The sequence below is a fragment of the Buceros rhinoceros genome, unplaced genomic scaffold (assembly GCF_000710305.1).
Source record: "Buceros rhinoceros silvestris isolate BGI_N320 unplaced genomic scaffold, ASM71030v1 scaffold4233, whole genome shotgun sequence".
In the NCBI taxonomy this organism is placed as follows: Eukaryota; Metazoa; Chordata; class Aves; order Bucerotiformes; family Bucerotidae; genus Buceros; species Buceros rhinoceros.
The window spans coordinates 56,275-69,597 of NW_010402863.1; the positions used below are offsets into that span (position 1 = coordinate 56,275).

General features: G+C 42.6%; 1 protein-coding gene across 1 annotated transcript in view; it reads right to left on the reverse strand.

The window, feature by feature from the left end:
- ASB9 (ankyrin repeat and SOCS box containing 9) overlaps positions 1–10,566 on the reverse strand; it is a 15,846-nt gene extending 5,280 nt beyond the window's left edge. Inside the window, exons 1-6 of the mRNA XM_010132773.1 lie at positions 10,510–10,566; positions 10,225–10,364; positions 3,963–4,042; positions 2,676–2,783; positions 1,624–1,774; positions 950–1,084 (exon numbers count right to left, since the gene is read on the reverse strand). Coding sequence (XP_010131075.1) covers positions 950–1,084; positions 1,624–1,774; positions 2,676–2,783; positions 3,963–4,042; positions 10,225–10,318 — 568 coding nt within the window. The 5' untranslated portion in view covers positions 10,319–10,364; positions 10,510–10,566. The remainder of the gene's footprint in view (positions 1–949; positions 1,085–1,623; positions 1,775–2,675; positions 2,784–3,962; positions 4,043–10,224; positions 10,365–10,509) is intronic.
- Between the last annotated feature and the right edge of the window lie 2,757 nt (positions 10,567–13,323).

A 13,323-nucleotide genomic window follows, 5' to 3' on the forward strand; every position in this document is an offset into this window, starting at 1 on the left:
TTATCCCTGCAGGCGATGAAGTAGCCCCTACACGCAGCGGAATCTGATGATATTCCCCCTAAGACGCAACTTGGCTGACCTGCGGCGCAGATGTGTGTGGGGGGAGTCTGGAAGCAGCGTTCCTCCTTGGCAGAGGGCCCTACAGCCACCCCAGAAGGAGAAGAGATCTATTTGCAGACAGGTTTGCCTCCGGGAGCACCCATGATCGAGCTTTGCGCAGATGTATGGACAACTATGGGCAGACTTTTGCTTTCCCCCCCGCCCCACCGGCGTGGTGAGCCAGTGTGGGGTGAAGTTTGTAAGCAGCGGGAATTAGCCCGATCGGAGAGTTTATACTGTACACTTGTATTTATTCCCCCTTGTCCCTTTCTCTCCCTTTCCCAGTCCAATTTTACCTTCAAGGGCATCTCTCTCATTAAACGCTCCTATTTCTATCGCATATATGTAGCCTGTGTTATTTCCTTAGCTCCTGTAAAGCCTAACAAGCTCACTAAAGCCCTTATCAGTACCTTTAATGAGCATCAAAAGTTTCCTGTGTGTTTTGGCAGGATTCCCAGCTAAAACACACCAGTCCATCGCATCCCTTTCGGTACGGGGGAAACAGCCCCCCTTCTCAAACCGCGACAAGGGTAAAGAGGGAGAAAAAGAAAAAAGGGAAACTTTTTCCTGCCCACTTCAGATAACTACAGCATCACACACACAGATGCTGGCACCACTGGCCATGAGAAATCCAGGATCACCCATCGTTTTGTTGGGAGCTGTAAAGCTCAGTTCCTGGGTCAGGAAGACCCTGTGTACCCTGCTACTACATTTAACCCAGGGCTATTGTTAAGCAAGAAACATCTCCAGGTCCCAGAGCAGGAGCTCCTCTAAATCTTTGATGCAAACAGAATCCAAAGATAGATGTTGCAGGAAACAAAAGTACACCATCCTTTATTTTTCTTTTTACCTGATTCGAGAAGCTTCTTGGCACAATTCACTTGCTGGTTCTCACAAGCTACATAAAGCGGAGTACCTAGATGCTTGATGTTGTGATCTATATCTACCCCTTGGGATGAGAGGAGTTCAACACATTGGACGTGACCTTGAAAGTGATAAAGGAAGAGTCAGCTCACAGAGATCAGGCATGCTTTTTCAGCAAATTCTCTATTGCAGCAGTGTAATTTGGCAAAGATTCAACGTTTTGTCAAGAGATGGTAGTGTAATACTTTCATCCACTTCAGCATTTCCAACCTGGAAAACAGGAGCTATAAAGCATGGTTAGCAAAACAGGCTAAAGCCCTCGCATTTTATCTGACTCATTTCAGATGTCTACCAAAGATGAGACGAATCACTCTGTTTATCTCCACTGCTTTTGAAGATAGCCAGACAACTGTAGGTAGCTGACTTGGACAATGTATCTCCTTCCAGGTGTCACCACATGAACTCAGAGACCCTGAGAGCAGAGCTGAGCTGCCCTCAGTAGGCACAAGCAGTGGCAGGAACTGCACCACTCATAATGAGACCAGCTAGGAAGGTATTTCGCATGACCTAAATCAAGAAAATTATCTTCTTTATCTCTCTCTCCCTTTTCAATACACTACTAGTAACACAGAAAGGAGGTGCTAATGCCTTTGGGGTTACCTCTCTTGGCAGCTTCATGGATGGGGGATGCCAAGTCACATGGCGGGTGTAGGCTGGCTCCGTGCTGTAGTAACAAATTCAAGCAAGCCACACTGCCACTAACACAAGCGTTGAACAATGGAGTGTGCCAGTCAACAGTAACTCCATTCACCTGGGGAAAAAAAATCCACACATCAGGGTTTTTTTTTTTACTTCTCAGTTTTTCCAAATAGATGAAAATTATCGGGTTTCTCAACAGAAAATAGAGTTCTCAATACTTTTTTATTTGATTTCTCATAAAAATTACCCACTGCTTCTGAAGATTACAACTTTTTACTAAAAAGATAATAAAAAAAAGTCTTTTTAAAAAATTGCCCCCAAGTCTCTCCTGCTAGAGAATGTTTAACCAGAGCTGCTGCAGGGTCTCTCAGGAGTTATCAATTTACGAAGTTAAATATGTGCCTGTTTCTCTGTTATCTAAGCTGAAACACATCTTTCCATAACCCTCTCCTGAAACAGTCCATTTTTAGCTGAAAGCCTGCAGCCCACCCCTTTTTTCAAAAATTTTAAACTGAAAGTTAATAGATACACATAATGACTTAATTTTCTTATTCACTATACTTTTGACATTAACTAGAGAAGTAGAAGCCATGAGACACACCCATCTCACCATTTTACCTGCATGTTGTTTCCATTTTCTTCCCGTTTTATCGTCATTTGATCTGAACAGTCCTAGACCTCTACTCAAGACTCTGCATATTGACACTGATGAGATTAACACGCGCAGAAAAGAAAATACACCCTTAACTTCTGCAGGATTATAAACCCTTTGCAAGAGGAAATTCCCCTTATTCTTTCAGTAAATGATGAGAATATTGCACCTTCATCTAAGAAACAACAATAACTGCTGGTTGTATCTGTGCTTTTGGATTGCTTTATTAAAAAGTGTATTTTATAACATACATGTAAAACACGGTGATATGCTGACAAGAAATAATACATCACCTAGCATTTAAATGTGATAATACAACATAATAACAATAGAGACAATGGTCTGTCCATCAAGTACTCACCTGAGCACCATGTTTTAATAGGATGCTGGCACAAGCAGCATGACCCCCTAGGCAGGCTTCATGGAGAGGAGACACCTGGTCTGTTGTAACAAGATTAACATCGCTCCCCTAACAAAATAATGGAAAATGTCATTACAACTAACTACTGAAATCCCCATACAAACAAAAAAACCCCAACCATTTCTAGCTTTAAAGCTTTATGTAATCAGACCTTTCTCAACTGCCTGGAATTACTCATCTCAACAGATAAGCAGAGAAAGAGGCTGTGATGATTTGGCTGGAGTATGCTTTGTCACAGTATACCAGAGTATACCAGAGGTCATCCCTTCTACACGCTGCTGATTGACTCAGAAAGCTGTAGGCAGTGAGTGGTCCGTTGGGTCCTTACAGACACCCTTTTAGGAACTCAGCATGATTTAATTACTACTATACCATGAACAGCAAAATCTGAAATAAATAAAAAAATTTTAAAAAAAATAGAAAAATGGCTACTAGAGTTCTTGGCAGGGTCATGAGTGCTGTCTTTTGACATCACCGCTTAAGCCTTCTGACCTCCTGCCTGCTGAGTCTGCAGTTGTTTGACTGGATCAAATCCTAAGACAGTTCCAAGGTGTTTTCTGCTCTTTGCGGTGAAGCATACTCTGAAGGAAAGCCAGACCCTGCGTTAGAACCATCGGTTTGATTCTATAGGATCTTTTGTTTCTAGCAATCTTGTTGCTTCAGAAGGTTAAGCTGGATGAGTCTCCAATACCCCTTTCTTTTCCATCAACCAAATCCACAGGCTAAATCCAAGAATGTAGAAGAATGAAAGCAGTGGTGTTCAGAAATCACTTTTCTATAGCCCTGTGCTTCTCCAGCAGAAGTAGGGGGCCCAGATACCCTCAGGCACTTCAGAAACAGGTGTGTGATTGGCTGAACTGAAGCCTTGACTGGACCCTTGTCTGGGTCTGGAGCTGCCTCCCTCTCAGGGCACCAAAGCCTGCTTGCAGACACAGAAGTTGCAGAAGAATTTCCCCAGCTGCCAGAAAATCCCAGCGACCAGGGTCCCATTACCTGCACCAGAATTAAGGTATGACCCAGGATATTTCAGTACATCATCAGCTTAGTGGACAGAGTTTGCACTAGGTGTGGAACAGCTTGTAGAAAAAGAAAATCAGTTACAGACAAATTTCACTGTATTCTGATCAACAAGATTTTCTCACCATGGAGGGTCCACAGTAAATCACAGGCTGCATTTAACCACTGAACAAACCCAGGAGAGATTATACCATCCCGGCAGAGGGGTACCTGTTTGATGAGTTTCTTCAGAGTAAGCAGACGCCCGTGGATAGAGGCATCGTGTAAAGGAGACCAGTCTGAAACAAAGTCTGTATAAAGACAAAGTCAGAAAAAGAGCTAACAGCTCTGTGGACTGTTTCATCGGTATACTTTACTTCAGCTGTGTGACCCTGCAAACCTCTTCTACTTTGTTACTTAAGCTGCCAAGCTTTTCTTAGAGCAGCTGCTGGGAGGGAGTGAGACAAGAGGATGCCTTCTCTCTGGGTGTGTTTTTAACTCATCCCATGTTGGCACTGAGCAACTGCACTCCCCTTCGGAAGACAAGAGAGGTATTTGCTCTGACTGAGCTTGTCCCTCTGAATTATTTCCAGTGCCTTTTTTTTTTCACAAGCACATTAACTACCAGTTAGCTCAGAAGGACCATGAAGAGAGTACGGCTGCTCAGTCATTTACCCCTGCTCAGAGCTGGGATAGACTCAACAGTACTTAAAAGAGAAGGAACCAAAGTACAAGGACACAAACTGGGTTATCTGTTGATTTTGCCTTTCATTTTTCAAGTGTTTGATGTTAGCCTGCACACTGTTGTATCTCAAGTAATAGCTGTATTCTCTGCATCACTGAAATCACAAAGTGCACATATATACCATACAAATATTAATAGAAGCAGTTCTTCATTATTACAGATTTTATGGCTCAGAGCCAGCTAACAACAATAATCCCTCTGAGAGATTCTTCATTCTTCCAGCATTCATTGCCTCAAAAAACAGTGTCTGGTCTGTGTCAATGGCCCAGGTTCCCCCTGGGAAAGAAGAAAAGCATTCCCAGAGGGCATTTTACTGAGCTTCTTTTGGAAACACATTCTGACACTGTCTGGAGATATCCCAGTCTCCTTCCACTAACTATGGAGAAAACACCAATGACTGACTTCAATTATTTGCTGAGGGTTTCAAGGACTATACTAGATCATGTGTGGAACAGGATGCTTAACAGTGAGAAGACTGCCTTCAGCAACAAAATCTAACCATAATTCTTGAAAATATATTTTTACAGATTGGCTAATGATGTCAGTGCTTATAGAACATCTGCAGATGGGAGAGCTGAACTCCTCACAGCCAATGTCCTGCCCCTTCTGGCTATGCCATGGTGTGCTGGAGCAAAGTGATAACTAACTGTGACAGTCATCTCCCAGCCTGTTGGGCTATTCCCCTCTCGCCTTGAAGCATGCTCAGTAAAGGACATAAAAAGAGACTTAAAATGTTTTTATGATTGAAAAATTCTGTACTAAGTAAATCATGACCTGAAGATGGCGGTATCTGAAATGTGTTGTTTGTCACACATAGAAGATCTCTGCTTGCATATCTATGTTCCGCAGAGGCGTGACTTTTTGCCGGCATGCTGGTGGCAGAAGGCCTGCATGTAGATTTATAATTAATCTTGAAAGCCTCTTTGATGACTGTGTAATACATTTGTCTAATGTTGTTCGTATAGGCAGAAGGATATTTCTGCTACTACAATACACTATTTTTGAGCCACTTGATGTCTATCACAGTGCTTGTCTGTACAGCACATTTTTGCAAATAGGTAAATATCGCATCTTACAGTCTCTGAACAATGGGTCATTAATGGACTAAAGTAGGGTAAATTTTAGTGTTTCCCTTCCTGGACGCTAAAAGTGTGAGTCTCTGTAACAAGCAGCTAGTTAAATTGGTAGCAGTCACACACACATCACAAGAGGGAACTCAGCTGGTCCCTGTAATAGTTTTTATTTGACTGAACTAATTAAAAAAAAATCTAGCGGAATAATGAAGACTTCATGTTGTTTTGTGAGAATCCTTCCCTAACAATGTTGCAGCATGCTTCTGGCTCACAGGACAATCCCAGTGACATCCCAGAAATAACCTCAAGGTGTGTTTGAAGTCTGGAAAGGAGTCAACTTGTGGAACAAGGTCCTTAGGAACAGGGATGATTGGACAAGCAGCTGATTCATGATTTTCACCATTTCTCCTCATTTCCCTGTCTCTGGTTATGGCTGCTACCTAAATAGAGGAAGGGAAAGGGGGAGGGCTTGTATAAAATACTGTATCATTCATTGGTTTATGCTAGGTTTATATTTACTTCATCTAAGCTATCACTGGGCACCCGTGAAAGGAAACCACCAGAAAGGAGGTTTATTTTGTGTTTACAGGAGACTGATGATGATTAGAGACAGGACACATCTGGTGGTTGATGCTTCTGTCACCTGATCAGTATATCCTGCTCACAGGTGCTGTTAAAATGACTGTCAATCAGCCTTGAATTCTGAAGGAGAGATTCCTTGGAGAGAAGACTGGGAGGGATCATCAGCCCTGGAGAAGCCTTGTCCTGCTCTTGGCATGTGTTTGTTACAGCTGTGGGTTTGGGTCTTTTCCTTCAGATGGTAAGTTTGTTGCCAGAGAACTGGGAAGATGTTTGGTGATCTTGGCCTACAGACCAGGTGTTTGGTAGATGCTTCGAAACCTGCCATCTATTCCACTGCTGCCTGTGACTATGAGACACTGTCAGAGACTGTGTAGACTTGGTAGGTAAATTCGCATTGTCAAGTAGAGGATAACTCAGCATCGAGCTTCCAGCAGGTGAAGATACGAATGCAGGTCAGCCTGCACCATTTGGTCTCAAAGACAGAGATGGTCCCAATCTCTTTTACTTAGCATTATAGAGACAGCTAACGAGACGAAACTCCATGAGTCAAGTGATCTTTTCCATTCTTGTATTACTTCCACTATGAATGTCCAAGGGGGAAAAAAGTGAGAAACTGAGAAGCAACTCAGGCTTCACAGGCACAGAAAGATTCATCAACTCAGATGTGATTCATATTTAGAAGAAACCTCAAAATTAGAAGGCCAAAATTAGAGCCTAAATACAGCTTTATGGATGGTACCAAGCACATGAAATGAAGAGGAATAAAATCAATTCGTTTTTAAGAAAATTATATTCTTTGATATTAGCATCATTTGAGCTCTGCCTGCCTCCTTCAGTGTTCCATGGGCCATGTCCAACAACAAACACGTAGTTCCAGGAAGTTTGCAAACATCCTTTGACTTCAGCAAACGGACAAGCCATTTCCAGAAGCTGTGTTTCTGGTCTTGTAAGAATAGCCAAGCTATCCTATAATTATTAAAGCACAGTATTATTAATTGACTAAAATAGCTTCGCTTTATGTGGTGTGTGTCGAGTAATGCTTAACGGACCATGCTGTTGTTCTTGCTGATCCTGCCTGTGTCACCATTTTTTGTGTGTCCGGGCTCTGTAAAAAGCTTTTGATTTTCATATTTAGGAACTAATTTCATTGCCCAATCTGCATGAGTTGGGAGGAGATCATGTATATAGCAATTCTAAAAATGTAGATTGAGGAACAAGTTTTCTGAGCTGCAGCTTGACCTTTTTTTGGCCACACAAATACAGGCAGGTTTTGTGCAAACTACCAAGTTGTTACATCATCGTGTCAGAATTCTGGTGACAAAGAGGGAGGCGCATGTTTTTGTCTTCGCATTCATGTGCAGAATTTATCTCTTCAGCAACTGACAAAAGGCAGGTTTCAACTCAGATTTGAAAACAAGGCAGTCCAGACTATAGTCATCTTTGGACTGGCCATTAGCTTGCACTTTGCCGAGTCTTAACAACAAATTAAGACTGACCACATAAGCATCAAAAATAAATACCAGTGGAAAATAAAAAGAAGTATATGCCACCATGTCATGATCTGGCTGGGAATTCTGTACTGGGAGGAACAGAGGCTTTCATCCTAAATGGAAGAGTAGCTTCACACCAGCCTTGGATATATTGGGAAGAGGGGGTTTAAAGGCCTGTCTGATGACTAATTGCATGGTTTCCATGAACAACATGGCCCCAAGCTGCCATTTCTCTTACACTAGCTCCGTCTGCAGTGAACACCTCTACCTGGAGTCAACACTGGGGAGGCAACCTCCCCGCAGGAGAAGGCAAATTTCCCCAGTGCCTGCACCCAGGGCATCATCCTCCAGCAAACCACAAAGTTTCTATTTTCTGTCTGCTCCAGGCTGGAACTCATTCTTCTCATCTGGAGGAGGAGGGAGGCTGCAGTGGATGTTGGGGTTTTACTGTCCCCTTCTGCACAGCACAAGAGTTACACTGTCAGTAACATAAATGACCAGTATTTAGACCACACACAGGCTTTTGGTTGAAGCCTAAGCAAATGCCAGTGTTAACTGTCCATGGACTTCTGAAATCCTGAAATAGAGACCTTTGGGAAAGTTCTCAAAACACTCTGCCCACCAGAGCTGCCCATGAAGGAGCAAGGCCAGTGTATGTGGGTGGCATAGCTGCACTCACTCTAGGTACCACCACAGGAACAAGGATTTCTAATTGCTAAAAATATGTACAACTGCTCTTCCAGAGAGGAATGAGGCTATTCATCCAAATTTGAGATTTACCCACACCTTAGTCCACAGGCAAGTTGAGTCAGGCCTCAATAGCTTCAGCATCTAGACATCAAAACCCGCTGGCTTTCAGTGACATTGGGTCCCTTAGCTCCCCTTTCACCACCAAAAATCCCATCCAATCCTGAGGTAACATTAACAGGTCACATATTTTATTCCAGTGCCATCACTTGGGCACGTGAATGCTGGCAGGGTGGTGTATACAGAGGGACCCTTACAATAATAACTATTAACACACAAACTCTTACTACTCCCTGTGAATGTCAGAGCTTTCACAGGACTTTTCTGGAAGAGCATTTGTTTCTGTGGTGATGGCTGAAAGCATCTTTTTCCAGCCTCTGACCATGTGGAAGGTGTTTCACAGTCCTTGCTTATCCCCAGGCTGGTTACGTTCTACAGTGGTCATCCCCAGTGCAGCTTGCAACAGGCTTTGAAAACCTTTCAGTGGTGGTTTGCTCTTGCATATGTATTTGTATATACATATGCCTATGGTGTTATATATAACAGTACTACAAACGGTATTTTTCATATTCTAAGGCTTTCCCCTAAAGTTTGTAATATATGTAGCCTGAGCCAAATACACTCCTGCTGTAAGCTGCCAGCAGAGCTTACTGACTCCGCTAAGGAGCGGGAAGACACGAGAGGAATGGTCTGAACTCTTATTTTCAAAGGACCGAATGATCTGTGTGCAGCAATACAGTGTATGGGGTCCCCTCCTTCCACACTCCCTTTTGCTGGAGCTCATCTCCAGTGTGGACCTGTTTGATTCATACTGTTAGTAACATCACCAACTCTTCCCTCCCGCCTCAGCCTCAGGAGGTACATATGTGACATGCATGAGGAGACGCAGACAACACAGCAGATAAACTGATTGCAGTTTTAGGGTCTTGACTTTCTATTTGATATGAATGGAAGCAACCTGAACAGCCCAGGAAAGAAGTGAGGAGAGTGTAAAGCCACATTATCTTAATTTACCTCATTCCCTCTGCACTCACCATGAGCTGAAGGAGTAGCTTCTCAAAAAACAGAGCTACAGTGAACACATCTATCTAAACTGTTATGTGAAGTTAGATCACTTGTCTTTTGTCACCATGTCATATTTTCAACAGCTCTGGGCCAGACAACAGAGCAATAATCAGAGTGAGGCCATTTGTCCTAATAACTGTTCACTGGTGACCGCAACAGCATTGGTCACAATTGACCACAATGCCCTGGCCAATGCAGAAGAACCTGCTAGGACTCGTGGCTCAGCCTGTGCACAACACTTGGGTGTCCTTACCTGAAAGAAAACAGGAAAAGGATAAAGGATAAAGAGAAAAGGGAAAATGGAAAAAAAGGGGAGGGGGGGGAATAAGAAGAAAAAGAAAACAAAAAAAAAAAGAAAAAGGGAAAGGAAAAATGAAAAGAAGAAGAAATGAGAAAGGAAAGGAGGAAAGAAAGGAGGAAGGGAATGAAAAGAAAGAAAAAAGAAAAGAGGAACCGAGCCAGTGCTGAGCTTCCATCTGGCACTAATCTAAGTCAAACATGCCACACTGCAATTTCTTTTTCAGCATGCTATGGTTCAAGTGCTGCATTCGTTTCCACTTGTACAAACTGCAGTACAGTCTCAGTGATACAATGAAAAAACAACCAAAAATTCAGTATCAAATAGGAATATCTTATTAAAATACATTCTGAATTGCAAAAGGATGGGCACGTTTTGTGGGACTCGCTATGGTAGCAGGACATTGGTAGCAGAATGCCACCATAGCCTGACCCTGCCCTTTGCTGCCGCTGGCAGAGGTGAAGGCTTGTGGTGAGGCAGCAGCGTTACTTACCCCTCATCAGCGGGTTTGACAGAGATGTTGCAGACGCCTGGCCTCTGGCTCCTTGCAATTTGCTGGCATTTTGATTTGTTCCCTCATCATCCATCTCAGCCCCGTCTGTCCAATTTTTGTTTTTTCACTTCGTGGTCGGTCTCGAGAGTTCAAATTCCATCGTCCCTGGCTAGCCCCCAGCTGTGGGAGTGATCTATTAAGCAGACTCTGAACGCATGAGTCAAACAGACCTTGCAGCAGACTGGGACTTGGTGCTGGCAGCACTTTGTGCAGAAACTTGAGTACCTGGGTTGGGATTTAACGAAACAGCTCCCTGGCTGCCCTGGTAGGCAGCCAGTGATCCAGCGAAGCGAGAGATGTGCCTGATGTCACATCCTCTCCAACACAGCACCCAATCGGGGCGTCCGCTGTCCGTTTTTATCAGGAAGGAAATTCTTAGTTTGCCAAAAAAACAAGACAGAAAGAGCCAGTTCAACTAGTTGAGCAAACTCTGCCTTCAGGGGATTTGCAAAGAAAACCCACAGAGATACGAGCACGCACAGATCTGCACCACTTCTGAGCGAGCTGTTTACAGGCACCTTTGCTGCGCACCAACCTGGATGCTGGACACTGTGCAAAACCGCCCCTCTTACCTGCCAAACCCTGACAGTATGCGAGAAACAGAGAACCAAGTGTTTGCTGCACAGCGGTGATTGCCGTATGCCCCATGGATATTGAAACCACATGTCTGGGGAACTATGCTTCCCACTGGAGGCCCTGCGTTGGAAATCGCAGTGCTGCACGGGCTCATTTCCTTCCCCCTGGTTCAACTGATCTCACTGAGTCACTCTCACACAGTTTTGTATGAGCAGTGCCCATTTATTTTTCAGCAATTTCTCGGTCTAAAACAAACATTGCGAACCTACCAGAGAAAAAATGCCAACATTTTTTCCAGAGGACCTCCGCCTCATTTCTCTGGGTCTGTTTGCAAAAGTTCTGTTCTCACAGATCTTCTCCATTTTCATTATTTTCTTTCCCAACTTAGTATAATTTACAAACACAAAATCCATTTTCTGTCCCTGAATATTTGCTCATTGGTGTACAAGTGCAAGTAGGCAGAACCTCCATGCAAACACCTAAACCACATAAGTAAAAAATAATTTGGGTTTTTTTTTTCAATTTGTCCATGAGAACAGAATTTGGACCTCTGTTGCGTTTTGAGATACAAAGTTACTGATCCTAACTGATGCTGATCCTAACTTAGCTGAGCCTAAGCAACTTGGTTTCATTTTTTTGTTCCTATCTATAACACACACAAGAGATTTGGAATCATATTCAGGGTTTCTTTGTCCATATCTTTAAAAATAATGTTATGTTAAAAGATACAAGCAGTGGTTGAATGTTATCCACAGGGAATTTGTGAAGGCAACCCGGGCACACACACTGACACGCAGCTGCTGACGGAATACGGATGAGGAGAGGGCCAGCTTCTTTCAGGGCTCTCTGGGCTGAATGCCTCCTGGCTCCTGCGGTTGGCCCTGCATGCTGGATGCAAACGGACACTTTGATCTGACTGGAAATTACATTTGTGTCTTAGCCATTGAAATTTCTGCAATAAAAATGTTGGGGGAAAAAAATGTGTAAGTGGAGAAAGTGGTATAAATATTGGTTTTGATGATTAACATGTAATTTGAGGAATGAAATAACAGTATTTCCCCTGATGCCCCTGATGAATTCCCCCTCACCCATGACGAATGAGACCTTATTTTCAAATCATAAGTATTTTTCTTGCAGTTTGTGAAAATGCAGGTTCCTGGGTCTCCCCACCCTTTGTATTTGTCCCGTGTGGTGTCCACCACAGCTTCTTTCCAGCACATGCACAGCTTCTCCTCAAAAAATTATTTTCAGTTTGGTCAGATTTCACCTTTCAGTAATTTTCTGTGTCACACACATTAACACTGTTGGTACTTTTTACAGTTGTAAGGGACCTAGTTTTAAATTCTGCTGCTGAGTTTGTAGTAGAGGCACAACGGGTGAAAAGGCTGAATTAGTGACACAGAGAGCAGAGTGAAAAAAATCTTCTTAAGAATCACTTGCTTCTTAAGAATCATTTTGATATGAATGGCTAAATGAAACTCCACAAATAAAGCATCCTGAAGTCAGAGGATTCCTACAGGGTCTATACAGCCATGTTTGTTGGATGCCAGGAACATGCAAGAAAGCTTTGATTCATTGAACCTCCTTAGCTGGAAATCCTTTTTGGAAGCAAGCAGGAAATTTCCCAGTAACAAGGGAACGTATTTTAGCACCAACCTGGATCTCAAGATAAACAGCACATAACTTCAAATACAGATCAAAACCAGCTTACACAACACAGAAACATACCAGAGCATTTAGTAATCACAATACTGTTTTCCATTTAAATAGCACTTACAATGCTAAGTTCCTCATAAACAGAGCTAGCTACAGAAATCACCTCATCATTATTCAAATGCAACCATCCTCGGGGAATAAAAGTGCACCTTAGTAAAGTTGAACCGATGACACTCAATATTACTGTTTACTGAATATCTTATAAACAGAATCACATTATTCTTCTTCAAAATTTTAAGTTTTTATAGGTAATTCAATGAAATGTTCTACTACCTTGATTTTTTTCCCCACTTGCTAATCAGTTTTCAAACTGTACTTCAATTATTCATCACAGAAAATACTTTATTATTCTTTACTCTTTTGGAAAAGTGTAACTTTTTTATTATTATTAGAACAAACATTGCTACAAACTGAAAACACACTGCTGTGTCACAACCTGTCTTGGCATGCAAATTCAGCATTAGTTTCTGAGGACGCAAACCATAGAATTACAGAAAAAGTTCAGAAAATTGGATGTGTTGGGATTTGTTCAATTTAACTTCAGAATCAGAGCCAGAAAACCTACCTTTCTTTTAGAGCTAATGAAGAGTAATAGGCATTTTAAAGGGAGCTCTATAAAATGAGCAGAGATGTAGGCGTGTACATTTAATTAGCTGAAATACACCTCCAAAATATGGCTAGATTCACCGTCAAGTGACCCAACTCTGACCACCTGTCAGTGCTGTGGCTTCATACTGCACAGCCTCC